The 13377-nt window shown below is 39.6% G+C and overlaps 1 protein-coding gene across 1 annotated transcript; it reads right to left on the reverse strand.

The window, feature by feature from the left end:
* Nucleotides 1-779: 779 nt before the first annotated feature.
* LOC114265839 (uncharacterized) lies at nucleotides 780-1835 on the reverse strand. Its single transcript, XM_028206663.2, has one exon. The coding sequence runs from the start codon at nucleotides 1752-1754 to the stop codon at nucleotides 1038-1040; it is 717 nt and encodes a 238-aa protein (XP_028062464.2). The 5' UTR covers nucleotides 1755-1835; the 3' UTR covers nucleotides 780-1037.
* Nucleotides 1836-13377: the final 11542 nt, after the last annotated feature.

Below are 13377 nucleotides of genomic sequence, written 5' to 3' on the forward strand. Positions count from 1 at the left end.
TTAGAAATAATTGTTTTATTTTTATTTATTTGTTTGTTTGTTGTAGTAACTCCTCTCTATTATGTAGAGATTTTATGGACGTGACGGTTCTCTTTATTTCTTTAGGATCTATTTTGTATTTCTTTGAGAATTATTTTGTGTTTCAATATTTTTTTATTAAATTATTTATTATCAAATGTGAAATATATTAAGTCTCATATTTTTTTTTATAAAAAAATATAATGTATTAACCTTGTGTTTTCCGTAAAAAAAAAAATATATATATATATATATGTGTGTGTGTATGTAATGTATTAAGTTTTTTTCTTTTTCATTAATAAAAAAAAATAACTAACGTTGGGAGAAGTTAAAGAATATATTAAAATTATAGTATAAATTTCGTGTAAATCACACCCGATAAAATTTACTGTTCAATTTCATTTTTGGATGACAACTGTACTGTATGGATTAAAAAAATATATATATCCAAAAACTTATCCAGATTGCTATTAGATGGTGTAGATTCAGTTTTGTATAATGAAATTCACTCTTAAAATGCATCTCAACAACTAAATTTTTATTATAAATAATATTCTAAATTCCTGAAAAATATTTCTCACAAGTTGCACAACTCTCCTTTAGATAGATAGTGTGAGCAAGCCATCTGGCAAAATGAACATAACCCACAAGGCAAGGCAAGTTGAGCAGTGGCATCCCATACATGCAAAAAAAAAAAAAAAAAAAAAAAAAAAAAAAAAAAAAAAAAAAAAAAAAATCTCATATGATTTCCAAAATATAAAATAAATAAATAAATAAAATCTTATTTCTTAACAAAAATGTAACTCTCTGAATTAACACTGAGCATGAACAAAAATAAATAAATAAATGAAACTGATCCCAAAAAAATCCTAAACCCTAATGCCGGCAATGTGGTCCCAAAAACTCCAAGAAACATGCTTGAATCAAAACTCAAAACCAGACAACAGCATAAATCTAATGAATAATGAAGGTGTGACCTAGAACCAAATACTATGATTCATAATAGTAGTCTCTAAATGCTAGATATGAACAGGTCTGATTGCAGGTACTGGCATTCCAAACATACACGGGTGATTATTTGATCTCAAACTACTATATCTATAGCACTTCCCCGCTCCTCCTCCTCCGCCACCACCAATCACCACCGTTGGCGACGGCGTAAACCATATCTTCACCGCTTCCGCTTCTTCCTCCACCATCCGATCTTTCCCAATCTCATCACCATCATCACCACCACCACAATCATCATCATCATCATCATCATCATCATCATTATTATTATCATTATAATGATGATCAAGATCCAGATTGGATTCCACATTATTATTATTATTATTATTATCATCTTCGTCTTCTCTCTCATGATCCACGTCATCGATGTGGTCGTGAAACGCGACGAGTTGGAGGGTGAGGCGGCCGTTGGAGCGGTGGGCCCGGAAGTAGTGATGGTGGGCCACCTTCTCTTCATTGATGATCAGCCTACCGTCCGATGTATAGTACCTCTTCATCACCCACGGCATCTGCGATGCTATCGGCGGCGGATATTCCTTCTCTCTCCTCCTCTCCTCCCACCGCCGCTTATTCCGCCGCCGCCAACTACACTCATCGTCATCTTGCGCCACCACTTGTTCGCCGTCTTGTGGTGGTTGTTCGAGGTCAACGCAACTCTCCATCCCAATATGGTCTCCCATCTCTGGGGACCATGGTTGGGTTTGGAATGCACAAAGGGTATGCATGAGAGTTTTTGGAGAAAGAAATAGAGTTTTTTGAGAGAGAGAGAGAGAGAGAGAAGAGTTGTCGCTTTTTGTTGTTGTTGTTGTGGAGGAGGCCTAGAAAGAGAGAGAGTAGGAGGGCTATAAATAGTTGTTTTGAGAGAGAGAGAGAGAGAGAATTATCGAGAAGAGGAGTATTGAAGAGAGGGAAAGGGGTGGCAGTGCCAGCTAATATCGAACTATACAATGTCTGTTGTGGCGTCAAGATTGGATTGCTGTTTCTGGCTTTTGGGTTAGTATATATCTGTTTTTACCTTTCGAATTAACCTGTACAACATACAACCCCAAAAACATAATTAAACACGAGATCAAATACATAATATTATTATCCTTTTTTTATTTAGAAAAATATTTCATTCATACAATTTATTCCAATAAAAGTAAAATTTTAAAAGTTAATTCACAATTGGGATAGAATTTGCATTATTGTCACCTCATTCAAGGGGGCTTGTGAGGAAATAAATTATGTAAATGTAGTATATTTGTTTTTTTTTTTGTAAGAATAATATTATTTGTACCAATTAGTGTATTAACTAGTGTATCAATTGATGATATGGTATAATTTAAGATATTTTTTGATATTTGTAATTTATATAATAAGTGGGATCAATAATAATATCATAACTATTGGTATTCTAGTTAGCACATTAATTAGTAATAATAGAAACACTATATTCCGAACTTAAAATGTGTGAATCGAATTGTCAAAAAAATGCATAATTTAATAACACGGGGTTAAAATTGAAATAAAATGACAATAAAATATATGTATATATTTTTTTAAACAATACATTGTCAAATGATATTTTATTTCAACTTTAAGCTTAAATTATTGCAAATAAATTCTTGACAGGGGATCCTCATCTGTACTAGATAAGGAAATAGAATTCAAATTTAGCAATTGAATCTAATAAATAAAAATCTCATTCACCGGTTCTTGACAGGGGATGTGGAAAAAAAAACCATTTTTTAGAAAATCAATCAAAACCAAATAAGGTGATTTATTTCCCCTTATTTATTTAACCAAACATATTTTATTTTTTCATAGATTATCAAAGAATTACACCAAACAGATTTACTCCCTTCGTCTCAAAATAATAATTCAATTTTTTCAAAATCAGACTTTTTAAGAAATTATTATTGCAATTATATATTTTTAAATTTCCAAATTTACCTCTCAATAATTGCTCTACTCATGGTAATAATAATAATAATAATAATAATAATAATAATAATAATAATAATAATAATAAAGTGAAAAGGCTATATTGAAATTTATGCATATATCAAAAAAATGAGACTGGTGCAGTATATCATAAAAATTAATTATAAGTATGTATTAATTAGTATATCAATTACTGTACTAACATATATTATAATATTATTATTGATCACACTTATTATATTGATTACAAATATTTAAAATTTTTAAAATTATGTTATATCATCTGTTAGTATAATAATTGATATATCAATTTATGCATATAGCATTATTCTTATAAGTAATACTAAACATGTATTTATAATATCGATAGTGTTACATGTACTAATTAATGTATATATTAATTATCAACTAGTATTATGTCATTATTACTGATGTCATCTATTATACAAATTATAATTACTTAAAATTTCTAAAATTATACTATATCATCTGTTAACATATTAATTGGACCTATGACATTATTCTTATAATAATTATCTACAAGCACGCTCTAATAATGAAGATTTGATCGGGGGATCAAAGATGCGTGTATTGGAGAAAGACAATCTGTGGGCGTATCTATGTATCGTATGTTGGCGTCAACAACCGCCGTTCACGTGGTGACTCTGCCTACACGTGGGTGGGTTTGTTTCATGCATGATCGAATTATTTTTTGAATAATGATATCAAAAATAATTTTTCCTCCCAATTTTTCTCTCTCGAATCTCTTGACTGTCCAAAACGACGTCGTTTGGAGCAGTTTTTATTTTTTTTTTCTTTCCTCCGGTCTGAAACACAGAGAGGGAGAGGGAGAGGGAGAGGGATTGAAAAAGAAAGAGAAAAAGAGAAGAGAGGGGAAGAGGCCGTCGCCGATCGAGGGTTTAGGTCGTTGTCGATCGCCGATTGCCGCGCCGCCGCCTCCGCCGATCGAGAGTCGAGGCCGTTCATCGCAGCCCAGTTCTTCTTCTTCTTCCTTCTCTTCTTCCCGATTGATGTTGGCCCCTCCAGTCCTCCTCCTCCTTCTTCTTCTTCTTCTTCCTTCTCTTCTTCTTCCTCTTCCTTCTTCTTTCTTTTCAGATTTGGGGAATTCCGGAGGGGGCTCTTTCGAGCTACAGATCAGTTCTCTAATGGTATATATATAAATTAATATATTAATAAATGATGTAATATAATTTTAAATTTTTTTAATATTTATAATTTATATAATAAGTAGAGTTAATAATAATAATATAACACTAATATATACATTAATTGATACATATAAGAAGATCGTTATTTTTTTAATAGTCCAAAAAGTGGGCCCAGAGATGTGTATCATGTTTATCATGCACCGTTGATTGTAACGGTAGGCAAGTGGATATTTGTCACTAGAACTAGGCGTACTGGAGTCTACCTCCATTAACCCCTATTGTTATGAATAGAATGCCGTTGACATTTAGAAACAAAAAAAAAAAACAGTACCTTCAAGCTTGGTTAAAATACTTGTGAATTTCAAAATTATATCTTCTTGTTTTAAATTTTTAATTTTATAACAAATTATTTATTTTATTAATAAATTATTAAGTTAATTAATCATTTTTAATGATATAGAAATTTATTTCAATTATTAATTCATATAATTTTATTATGAGTAATACTACAAACACAAATTAAAATAACAAACATACCAATTAATGTCTTGATTGAGAACATGTTATTTTAGTAATATTTTGATTTTTTTGGTTAAAATATGAGGTAAAAAATATTAATATATTCGGGATATTTTTTAATTTTTTACAAAAAATGTGCAAAAGGTATAGAGAAAAGAAAAATTTTGACTTTTTTTGTATAGTTTGTTGATTTTTTAATTTTTTTTTTTAGTAACTTTTAGACTTTTAAACTAAAATTGAATGTTGCCAAACGAGATCTTAGACATAAGACATACATGTTGGTTTCATCATTTAACATGGATCCTACCTAATATTGTATTTAGTTGGTATGATAGTTGATATGGCACCGTTTGGGAAGAACTAAAGTAGGCTTTTTTGGCTATTTTAGTCACAAAAGGCAAAATAGGCTATTTTAGGCACAAAAAAACAAAATATCACATCCAACCCATAATCATTACACTCTTCCAAAAAACCCTTCACAAACCAAACTTTTTAGCCCAAGCTAAAATAGTCAAAAAAGCCAAAAAATTAAAAAGTCAACCCACTTCCCAAACCAACCCATACTAGTTAGTGGTCTTAATTTTACTATTTTATTGTTTTATAGGATAACAATTAGAATTTTATTTTTTCAATTAATTATGGTAAATAAAAAATTCTAACAATGGAGTATTTGCAATATTTTAAGCTACAGAGAAAAATCCATATTCTAAGCAAATTTTACACGTATTTATAATTTAGCCAAAAATAAAATAAAGAAAATATATATAAAAAAAAAGGTTTTTTTTTAGGTTGCTAACATCTTTATAGAAACAATAAGATCTTGTTTGGAAACATGTTATTTTAGTAATTTTTTAGTTTTTTATGAAAAGATGTGCAGAAAAGTAGAGAGAGTGATGTGACAACTTATACTGACTTTTTGACTAAAATGTGTAGTTGACAAACGAGCCCCAAGTCTATGGTCCCAGACTAATCTACCTAGAAAATTGTGAGTGTATGATTGTGTGGTGGAAATTAATTTATATAGTGTGGAATTTGTGTGTAGAATAAATTTAAATTACAAGATAAAAATTTTAGATAATTTTTGAATTGATAAGGTGACTATACTATTATAGAAAGGATTAGAATGCACCATTTTTGGACAACATATTTGGATTACCAAACACAATGTCCTTATTAGTCAAATATTAACAATTAAATTCTAATTTTCATCGTAATAATGCTATAATCAATAGATATAAAACTATGGGATCCCTTACCCTCCTTCACTGTTATTTGTCCCAAACTTCTTTTATATTACATCACGTGGCCCCAATAATTGGTTTATGATACTCTTTTTTGGGTTGGTTGTCGGGTTAATTGTTTGTTTTCTATCATCTATTTTCTGTTGAGTTAATTGTTGAACTATAAGGTGCCGTTTGGTAACACTTATATTTTCAGTTTTCTGTTTATATTTATAAAAATTTTAAAAACTTAAATAAAAACTTGTTTGGTAAAATTTTTGATTTATAAATCAGTGGTCTCAGTTTATAAATTTGGCCAAAAAATGAAAACACAAAAAATGTGTTTCCATTTTCAGTTTTCAGTTTTTTTTTTTTTTTTTATCACCCAACATTAGCCACCACCCGCCACCATTTTCCACCACCGTCTTCCGCCACCACCACCCACCCTCCACCACCACCTGCCACCACCACTCACCACCCACCTGCTACCACTCGCCACCACCCGCCACCACCACCCACCTGCCACTCACTCGCCCCTACCACCCACCCCTCGCCACTACCACCACCACCACCCACTTGTCATCCACCCGCCACTACCATTCACCGTTCGCCACCACCACCCGCCACTTACTTGCCACCACCACTCATCACCCACCTGCCACCACCATTCACCACTAACTACCCACCACCACCAGCCACCTACCACCCACCCGCCACCACCACCACCACCACCCACCACCTACCTGCCACCGCCACCTGCCACCACCACCACCCACTCGCTACCACCTACCACTCACTACCGTCACCCAACCACCCACCACCACCACCAACAACCACCCACCTGCCACCACTACCCACCACTCACTACCACCGCCCACTCGCTACCACTTACCACCCGCCACAGTCACCCACCCACCCACCACCACTACCGCCAGCCACCACCTACTTCCCACCACCGGCCATTCGCCACCCACTTGCTACCACCACCCACCACCCGCCGCCACCACCACCACCACCCACTCGCTACCACCTATCACCTGCCACCGTCACCATCACCACCCATCATCACCACCCACCCGCCCCTACCCACTACCACCCGCCACTACCACCACCACCACCACCACCCACTCGCTACCACCCACCACCCGCCACCGTCACCCACCCACCCACCACCACCACCACCACCCGCCACCACCCACTACCACCCGCCGCCGCTGCCGCCACCACCACCACCACCACCACCACCCACTCGCTTCCACTCACCACCCGCCATCGTCACCCACCCAGCCACCTACAACTACCACCCGCAACCTACCTGCCACCCACCATCACCAGCCATCCGCCACCCATCCGCCACCCACCTGCCACCACCACCCACACCTCCCACTCACTACCACCCACCACCCGTCACCGTCACCCACCCACCCACCCACCACCACCACCCACCCGTCACCACCCACCACCACTAGCTACCCACCACCCACCGTCACCAATTTTCACCACCGTCTTCTGCCACCACTTGCCATTTCTCACTATTTTTTATATTTTTAAATTTTTTAAAACATTTTGTCAATTACCAAACGCGTTTGTAGTTTATGTTTTTCTAAAAATAAACAAAAAATAAATAAAAATCAGTTTATAAAATTTTTGTAAATATAAACTGAAAACGTAAACGTTATCAAACACACCCTAATTGTTCAATTAATAATTCCATTCACACTGCAAATAATTTCTTATTAATTGACACATAATATAATGGAGGAAAAATTTAGATAGATAGGCAGATGCATACCATGGTATGCTACTATTTTGAAGTGTGAACTCCAAGGTATAAAATAATAAAATTGAAGATCTCGAGTTCAAATTAGTCCAAGGATTTACTAAAAATTTCACTGGTCATTAATTTCAGAATTCTAAGATGAGTCAAATTATGCTCCAATATCAAAAACTATTTAAAGTGTGTGTAATAGAATTTTCTTGAATCGAAACCATGAGACCACATAGAAAACTTGTTTGACAAATTATTAAAAAGGTACTCGAGCTAAAAGTCCAAAATTAAATCTTCTAAGTTTAAAGGTCCAAGTGCTTATTTTCTTTTGTTCAAAAGAACAAGCTCATACACAAAAAGACCAGTCTACCCATTATACGGTAGACAAAGCAAAACAACAAACCCTCTCTTTCTCTCTCTCTCTCTTTTCATCTCTGATTCCACCACAACCACGTTGCCATCGGCAATGCAGTCGCCGTCCACCACTCCGCCAACGGCCTGTGATCGTTGTCTTCTACCACCATGTTGCTATTGCTGTCGCCATCGCCGTCCTCCCTAAAACAAACCCTCTGTCTCTCTCTCTTTCTTCTCCTTACCTCAGTTGCTACCTTGCCTCTGATTGACCACCAACCGTTGATCGAAGCACCATTGATCTCGAGTCTAGACTTCGCTTCTCTCTTCCTCCTCCGGTTCAACTCATTTTCTTTTCTCTCTCTAGATCTGTAGTAGATCTGACTTTTCTCACGTTGTCTCGATCTCAGCCTCCCAAATCAAGATCTCAGCTCCATTGCGCCTATCAAATATATTCTCTCAAACACTGGTGTACCCTAATGGCGACGTCAAGCATCAAAACCCTACTGGCGATCAAGCTCCACTGATACATCGCCGTTCCATTATCTTTACCGATCTAAGCAGATATGACCGTCACTAACCATGGATTTCTCTCTCTCTCTCTCTCTCTCTTTCTCGACTTTGTGTTGAAACTATGTTGTGATGATATTTTTATTTTCTATGGAGGTTGATTTTGGAGTGATTTGATCTGAATGATGTGGATAACAAGAAGTTTGTGATAATATATTAGATTTGATAATGCAATATGGTCAATAGAGGATGGATCACAGTGATCCAGGTGTTTAATGGGCCTGCTGGTCTTCGTCTCCTTAATGCCCGCTTGTAAAAAGGTCCGGTGGAGAGGTACCAAGGTCGGAGTGGTTCCTCCCCGTGGACACTTTGACGATCAAGTTAGATTGGGAGTGATCGAGAAGAAGAGAGCGAGAAGATTAGATAGAGTAGAAGAAGAGAGGAGAGAATATCATATATTACCAAACGTATTTCAGAAGCATCCTTATACCGCTTACTAATCATTTCCTTGTCTATTCCTAGCTGTCTTATTGGCGGAAAATCTATAGCCTAGTTGTCATCGTTCACGATCATTCTACATACTCCAGTGTGAAGGGTTCTATTGCATTTAATGCTATGATGGCCTCATTTAATGGCTGATGTATGGGCTCAATAACTCTGCAATATCTTTGTCTGCTTATGTGGCTAACTTCCCTTCCGACAAGTGTCTAAACGTTATTGGACCAGGCTCAGCATTAGCTTTCCAAGGCTATCGGCCTTTAATCGTGTGACTACCTGGAAGGCTTAAGACAAGGGTGGATTAGACCTACATAGGCCATGGGTTGGGCCCTCGTGGGCTATGTCCATCAATAGTCCTTCATTCCTAAGTATAGCTTCAGTCCAACGAAGAAAATACGAAAGGCGAAGGTAGTCTCCCAAGTCGGAAAAGAGTGAGTAGGGTGGGCGGATAAGTTCAACTGATGAGGGTGGAAAGTCATCTTTAGGGTTAACCGGCGAGGTGGCCAACCGTGAGGGTGGTCGATCGTAGAGGTGGTCAACCGACGAAGGTGGTCGACTGTTGGGACCGCCGAACGTGTAGGTGGCTAACCGATGAGGTGACCGACCCTAAAGGTTACCAAACGACAAGTATGGTTGATCGTCAAGACGGCCGACCGTGAAAGTGGTTGACCAACAAGGGGACCGACCATGAGGGTAGTTGACCGTGAAGGTGGCTGATCGTGAGGGACAGTCGACCGTCAAAGGTGGCTTTGATTGTGCATGGGGCTCGAGGGACAGAAACATACGAGATGATATCAAGTGGAAAAGATGGGAAATGAAATAGAGCTAATGGCGGTAAGGATGAAGCGTGTCCATACGCGTGGGGTAATCTGGGTCGTTGATTAAGATGTTGTACCGTCGATGAAAAGTGAAAGGATTTTATAGCGAGGGATTTTGAAAAGGTGGGGGTTTTAACTTGGTTGTTAGGTTTCAAACTGGCGAAGTTTAACCATGATCCTTGGAACACAGGCAAACCCTGGGCATTTGGTCTTATGCGATTTTCGTATCCTATTGCGGGAAACTGACAGATCCCAGACTTTACTGCTTTCTTCTTGTGTGATTCTCCCTTGTTTCACATCTCAAACTCCTTTATACTCGTAACTGAGGCGATTTACAAAACGTGAGAGAGATGGTACAAGAGAGAGCCCCTGCTATGACGCGGATGCCTTAGGCGACGATGACGGGATTTCCTTAGCAAAGAAATACAAGGTGAAGAGGTTGGTAGAAAGAAAGGGGGAGAGGCCACCACGGCCCGTTCCGGTAATGATGATATCAGCCGCCCAACCACTACGCCAAATGGCCCCTGACCATTGGCACACCAAAGCGGACAAGTCGACACTGATAGCGGAGGATCTGGAGGGGCTGCGGATGAAATACCAAATCCCCACAAATATGGAGTTGTGGTTGCCATCCATAACAGAGAAGGCGTCGGATACAAGGCCCTAAGAGTTTACTCTATATCCATGGGGGTTTAAGGCTATCGATCTCCCAAATCATCGTTGATGTGCTGAATCGATTAGAAGTGGCACCTGGCCAGTTGATGCTGAATGCATAGAAGATCTTGTTGGTTTGCGTCATCTCCTGGCCATGGGCGACCGACGACAGTGAAAGAGTTTTTCTTTTGTTGCAAGGTCTCTGGTCAGCAAAAGACGTAAGTAACCCTGCAAGCAGTGGCGAGTATAGGGTTAGTCGCAGTGTTGCCCTCGTTTGTCAAAGATTAGCGAACAAATTGGTTCTTTGTATTAGAGAACAGAGGAAGGGAACCATGGACAACATGGAAAGTCCTCACCAAATCTCTGGAGTCGAAGTTGAACTCTGTGGCAGAGAGTAGGGTAAAACAGGTGAGACGGTAGAGGGAAAATGAAGAGTTGAAGTGGGATGACCTGGTGAAGTCCTCTGCCCTATTCGCTCTGGGTTTGGGGTCAGAGCCTGCAGAGGAAGACCCTACGCTTGAGGAAGTGGAGGCGAGGAAGAAAGCCCAAGAAGCAAAAGATAGGCAAGTCCTGGCAGTGGCGGAAAAATACAAAGAGAAGGAATTAGGGGCGACGCTTAAAGTGATTGTGGAGAGGGTGGCACTCCAAAGGTCCAAGCCTTTAGTAGGTAAGGACTTGAGTACCTTGGTGTCGCTGAAAGCGCCAGTGAACTTGCTGAAGGAAAGGAGTATGGTGAAAGTGAAGAAGATGTTGAGGAAGAAGAGGAAAGTGACGACCAAGAGTGGGGAGAAAGAAGCTGCTCGAAAAAAGATTAAGGAAGCGGCAGCGGTAGTAAACAACGAGATGGAAGTGGGGCCCAGGCCAATGATGAGGTTGAGCCCTCAATTACTGAGATGGTGGAGGTGATGGGGGCGGAAAAAGGGCAGAGGGAAGAACAACTTGAGATGGTGGAGTTAGTAAGGACAGAGGAAGGACAGAGGAAGGGTAGAGGGAGGAACAGACTGTCAACCTTCCCCCCCTAAAGGAAATGAGAGAGAAAGAGAGTGTGGAAGAGATAAAGGCAGGAGGGGAAAGTCCTGCCCAAGCGAGCACAACTTCTAGAGCCAGGAGTACCGCTGCTTGCCATCTAGATGCAGTAGTTGGTCTCCCACCGACGGGTAGGGGAGAGCCTACCAGTGTACTGAATAATGCGCAAGCAGCTGCGGAATGCTTGCTGGGAACCATAGAGGATGCAACAGTCAGGGATGTCTCCAGGTTTGGGGAGGCTGACCAGATAAGAGCCTTCTGTTCTGCCGAAATGGAATCTGTGACACTGGCGGCAGCGTTGGTAGGCAAGAGAGTGTGAGCAAAGATGGAGATCGGCTCACTTAAAGTCTAGTTGGAGAAAACCCAAACAGAGTTGGAGAGGATGAGGGTGGAGAGTGTGAGTTGGCGAAAGGCGGCACGAAGCGCCTGCTGCTAAGGCTTGAAGCACGTGTAAAATGCCAAAAAGATAGAGGTGTTGGTAATGGTTCAAGGCTTCATAGCAGAGAGCGCCAAGGTAGAGGGAAACCAATACTCAGTTAGCAAAGCCCAGGGCTCAGTTAGGCGATAAGGTAGCAGATTTGGCGGCAAAGCAGAGGAAAACCCAAGAAATCTAGGTGGCCTATGACACCGCAAAGGAGAGATTGGAAGAAACACTCGTCAACAATGAAAAGCTGTGTGAATCATCTCTGAAGAAGAATGAGGAGGTGGATGCATAAATAGCAAAGTTGGCGAGTGTCTTGGCGACTGAGAGGAAGACATTGGAAAATGAGAGAGCCAAAACGGCAGAATTAGTCATGACGATGGCCTCTGAAAGGGCTGCCTACCCAGATTTGTATACTGCGACGGTTGAACAGTTCAAACAGTCGATTGTGTTCTAGCTAGCAGTCGACACAGCTGTGGCCAGGAGCTTGGCTGTGAAGGAGGAATGCGACACTGGGTCTTCAATCGTGGTTGCTGCCGAACTAGTGGAGGGACAGACCAAGGCAAAAATAATCCAGAACTTTCAGCAACCTAATTATTACAAGCATCAGATGAGCATGTACTGGGATAGTGGATGGGTGAGTTGCCAGCGTAGAGCAAGAGAGCTCTTTCCAGACATCAACGTCACCCTCTTAAAACTAGGAGAAAAAGATATCACCCAGACCCCCCCTGGATAGGGGTATTGAGAAAGGAGATGCAAGTGGGGCGAGTTGAACTGTTGGGGGCATAGTATTTGGTTATTTTGTTGTTTTATTTGAATTTGTCTTTGTAAAGAAGTTTATGTTACAGTTGAGTACTTTGAAGAAATTTGTGTTATTTTAATTTGTCTATGCAAAGAATTGTGTATAGTTTGTAAGAAAGTAGTGGAATAATAAACTTTTGTTCATTTTGCATTGTTGACTATTGTATGATGAACTAGCTCCACTAACCAGCCCCATTAAGCATGTGATTGCATAAAAACTGGACTTGTTTAAAAATAAAAAGGTGAATTGGTGACTTGGAGGACTCAGTCTGGCTGAGCTCTTTATGTTCAGTTTGGCTGAGTTCAGTCTGTCTGAGGCCTGTGATGCTTAGTCTGCTCAGTCTAACTGAGGCTTGCTTGGCACAGTCTGGCTAAATGTTTCATGCTCTGTTTGGCTGACGCTTGCTTGACTTAGTTTGGCTGAGTTCTTCATGCTCAATCTGGTTGAGGCTTGCTTGACTCAGTCGAGCTGAGTGTTTCATGCTCAGTTTGGCTGAGGCTTGCTTGGCTCAGTCTGACTGAGCTCTTCATGCTCAGTTTGGTTGAGGCTTGCTTGACTCAGTCTGGCTGAGTGTTTCATGCTCAATTTGGCTAAGGCTTGCTTAACTCAGTCTTGCCGAGCTCTTTATGCTCAGTTTGGTTGAGACTTATTATGCTCAGTCAGGCT

This window comes from Camellia sinensis, chromosome 3 (assembly GCF_055761805.1).
Source record: "Camellia sinensis isolate YWXY chromosome 3, ASM5576180v1, whole genome shotgun sequence".
In the NCBI taxonomy this organism is placed as follows: Eukaryota; Viridiplantae; Streptophyta; class Magnoliopsida; order Ericales; family Theaceae; genus Camellia; species Camellia sinensis.

What these genes read in the sequence shown, in the direction of transcription:
- LOC114265839 (XM_028206663.2), bottom strand. Translation starts at nt 1,754, where the DNA reads ATGCATACCCTTTGTGCATTCCAAACCCAACCATGGTCCCCAGAGATG.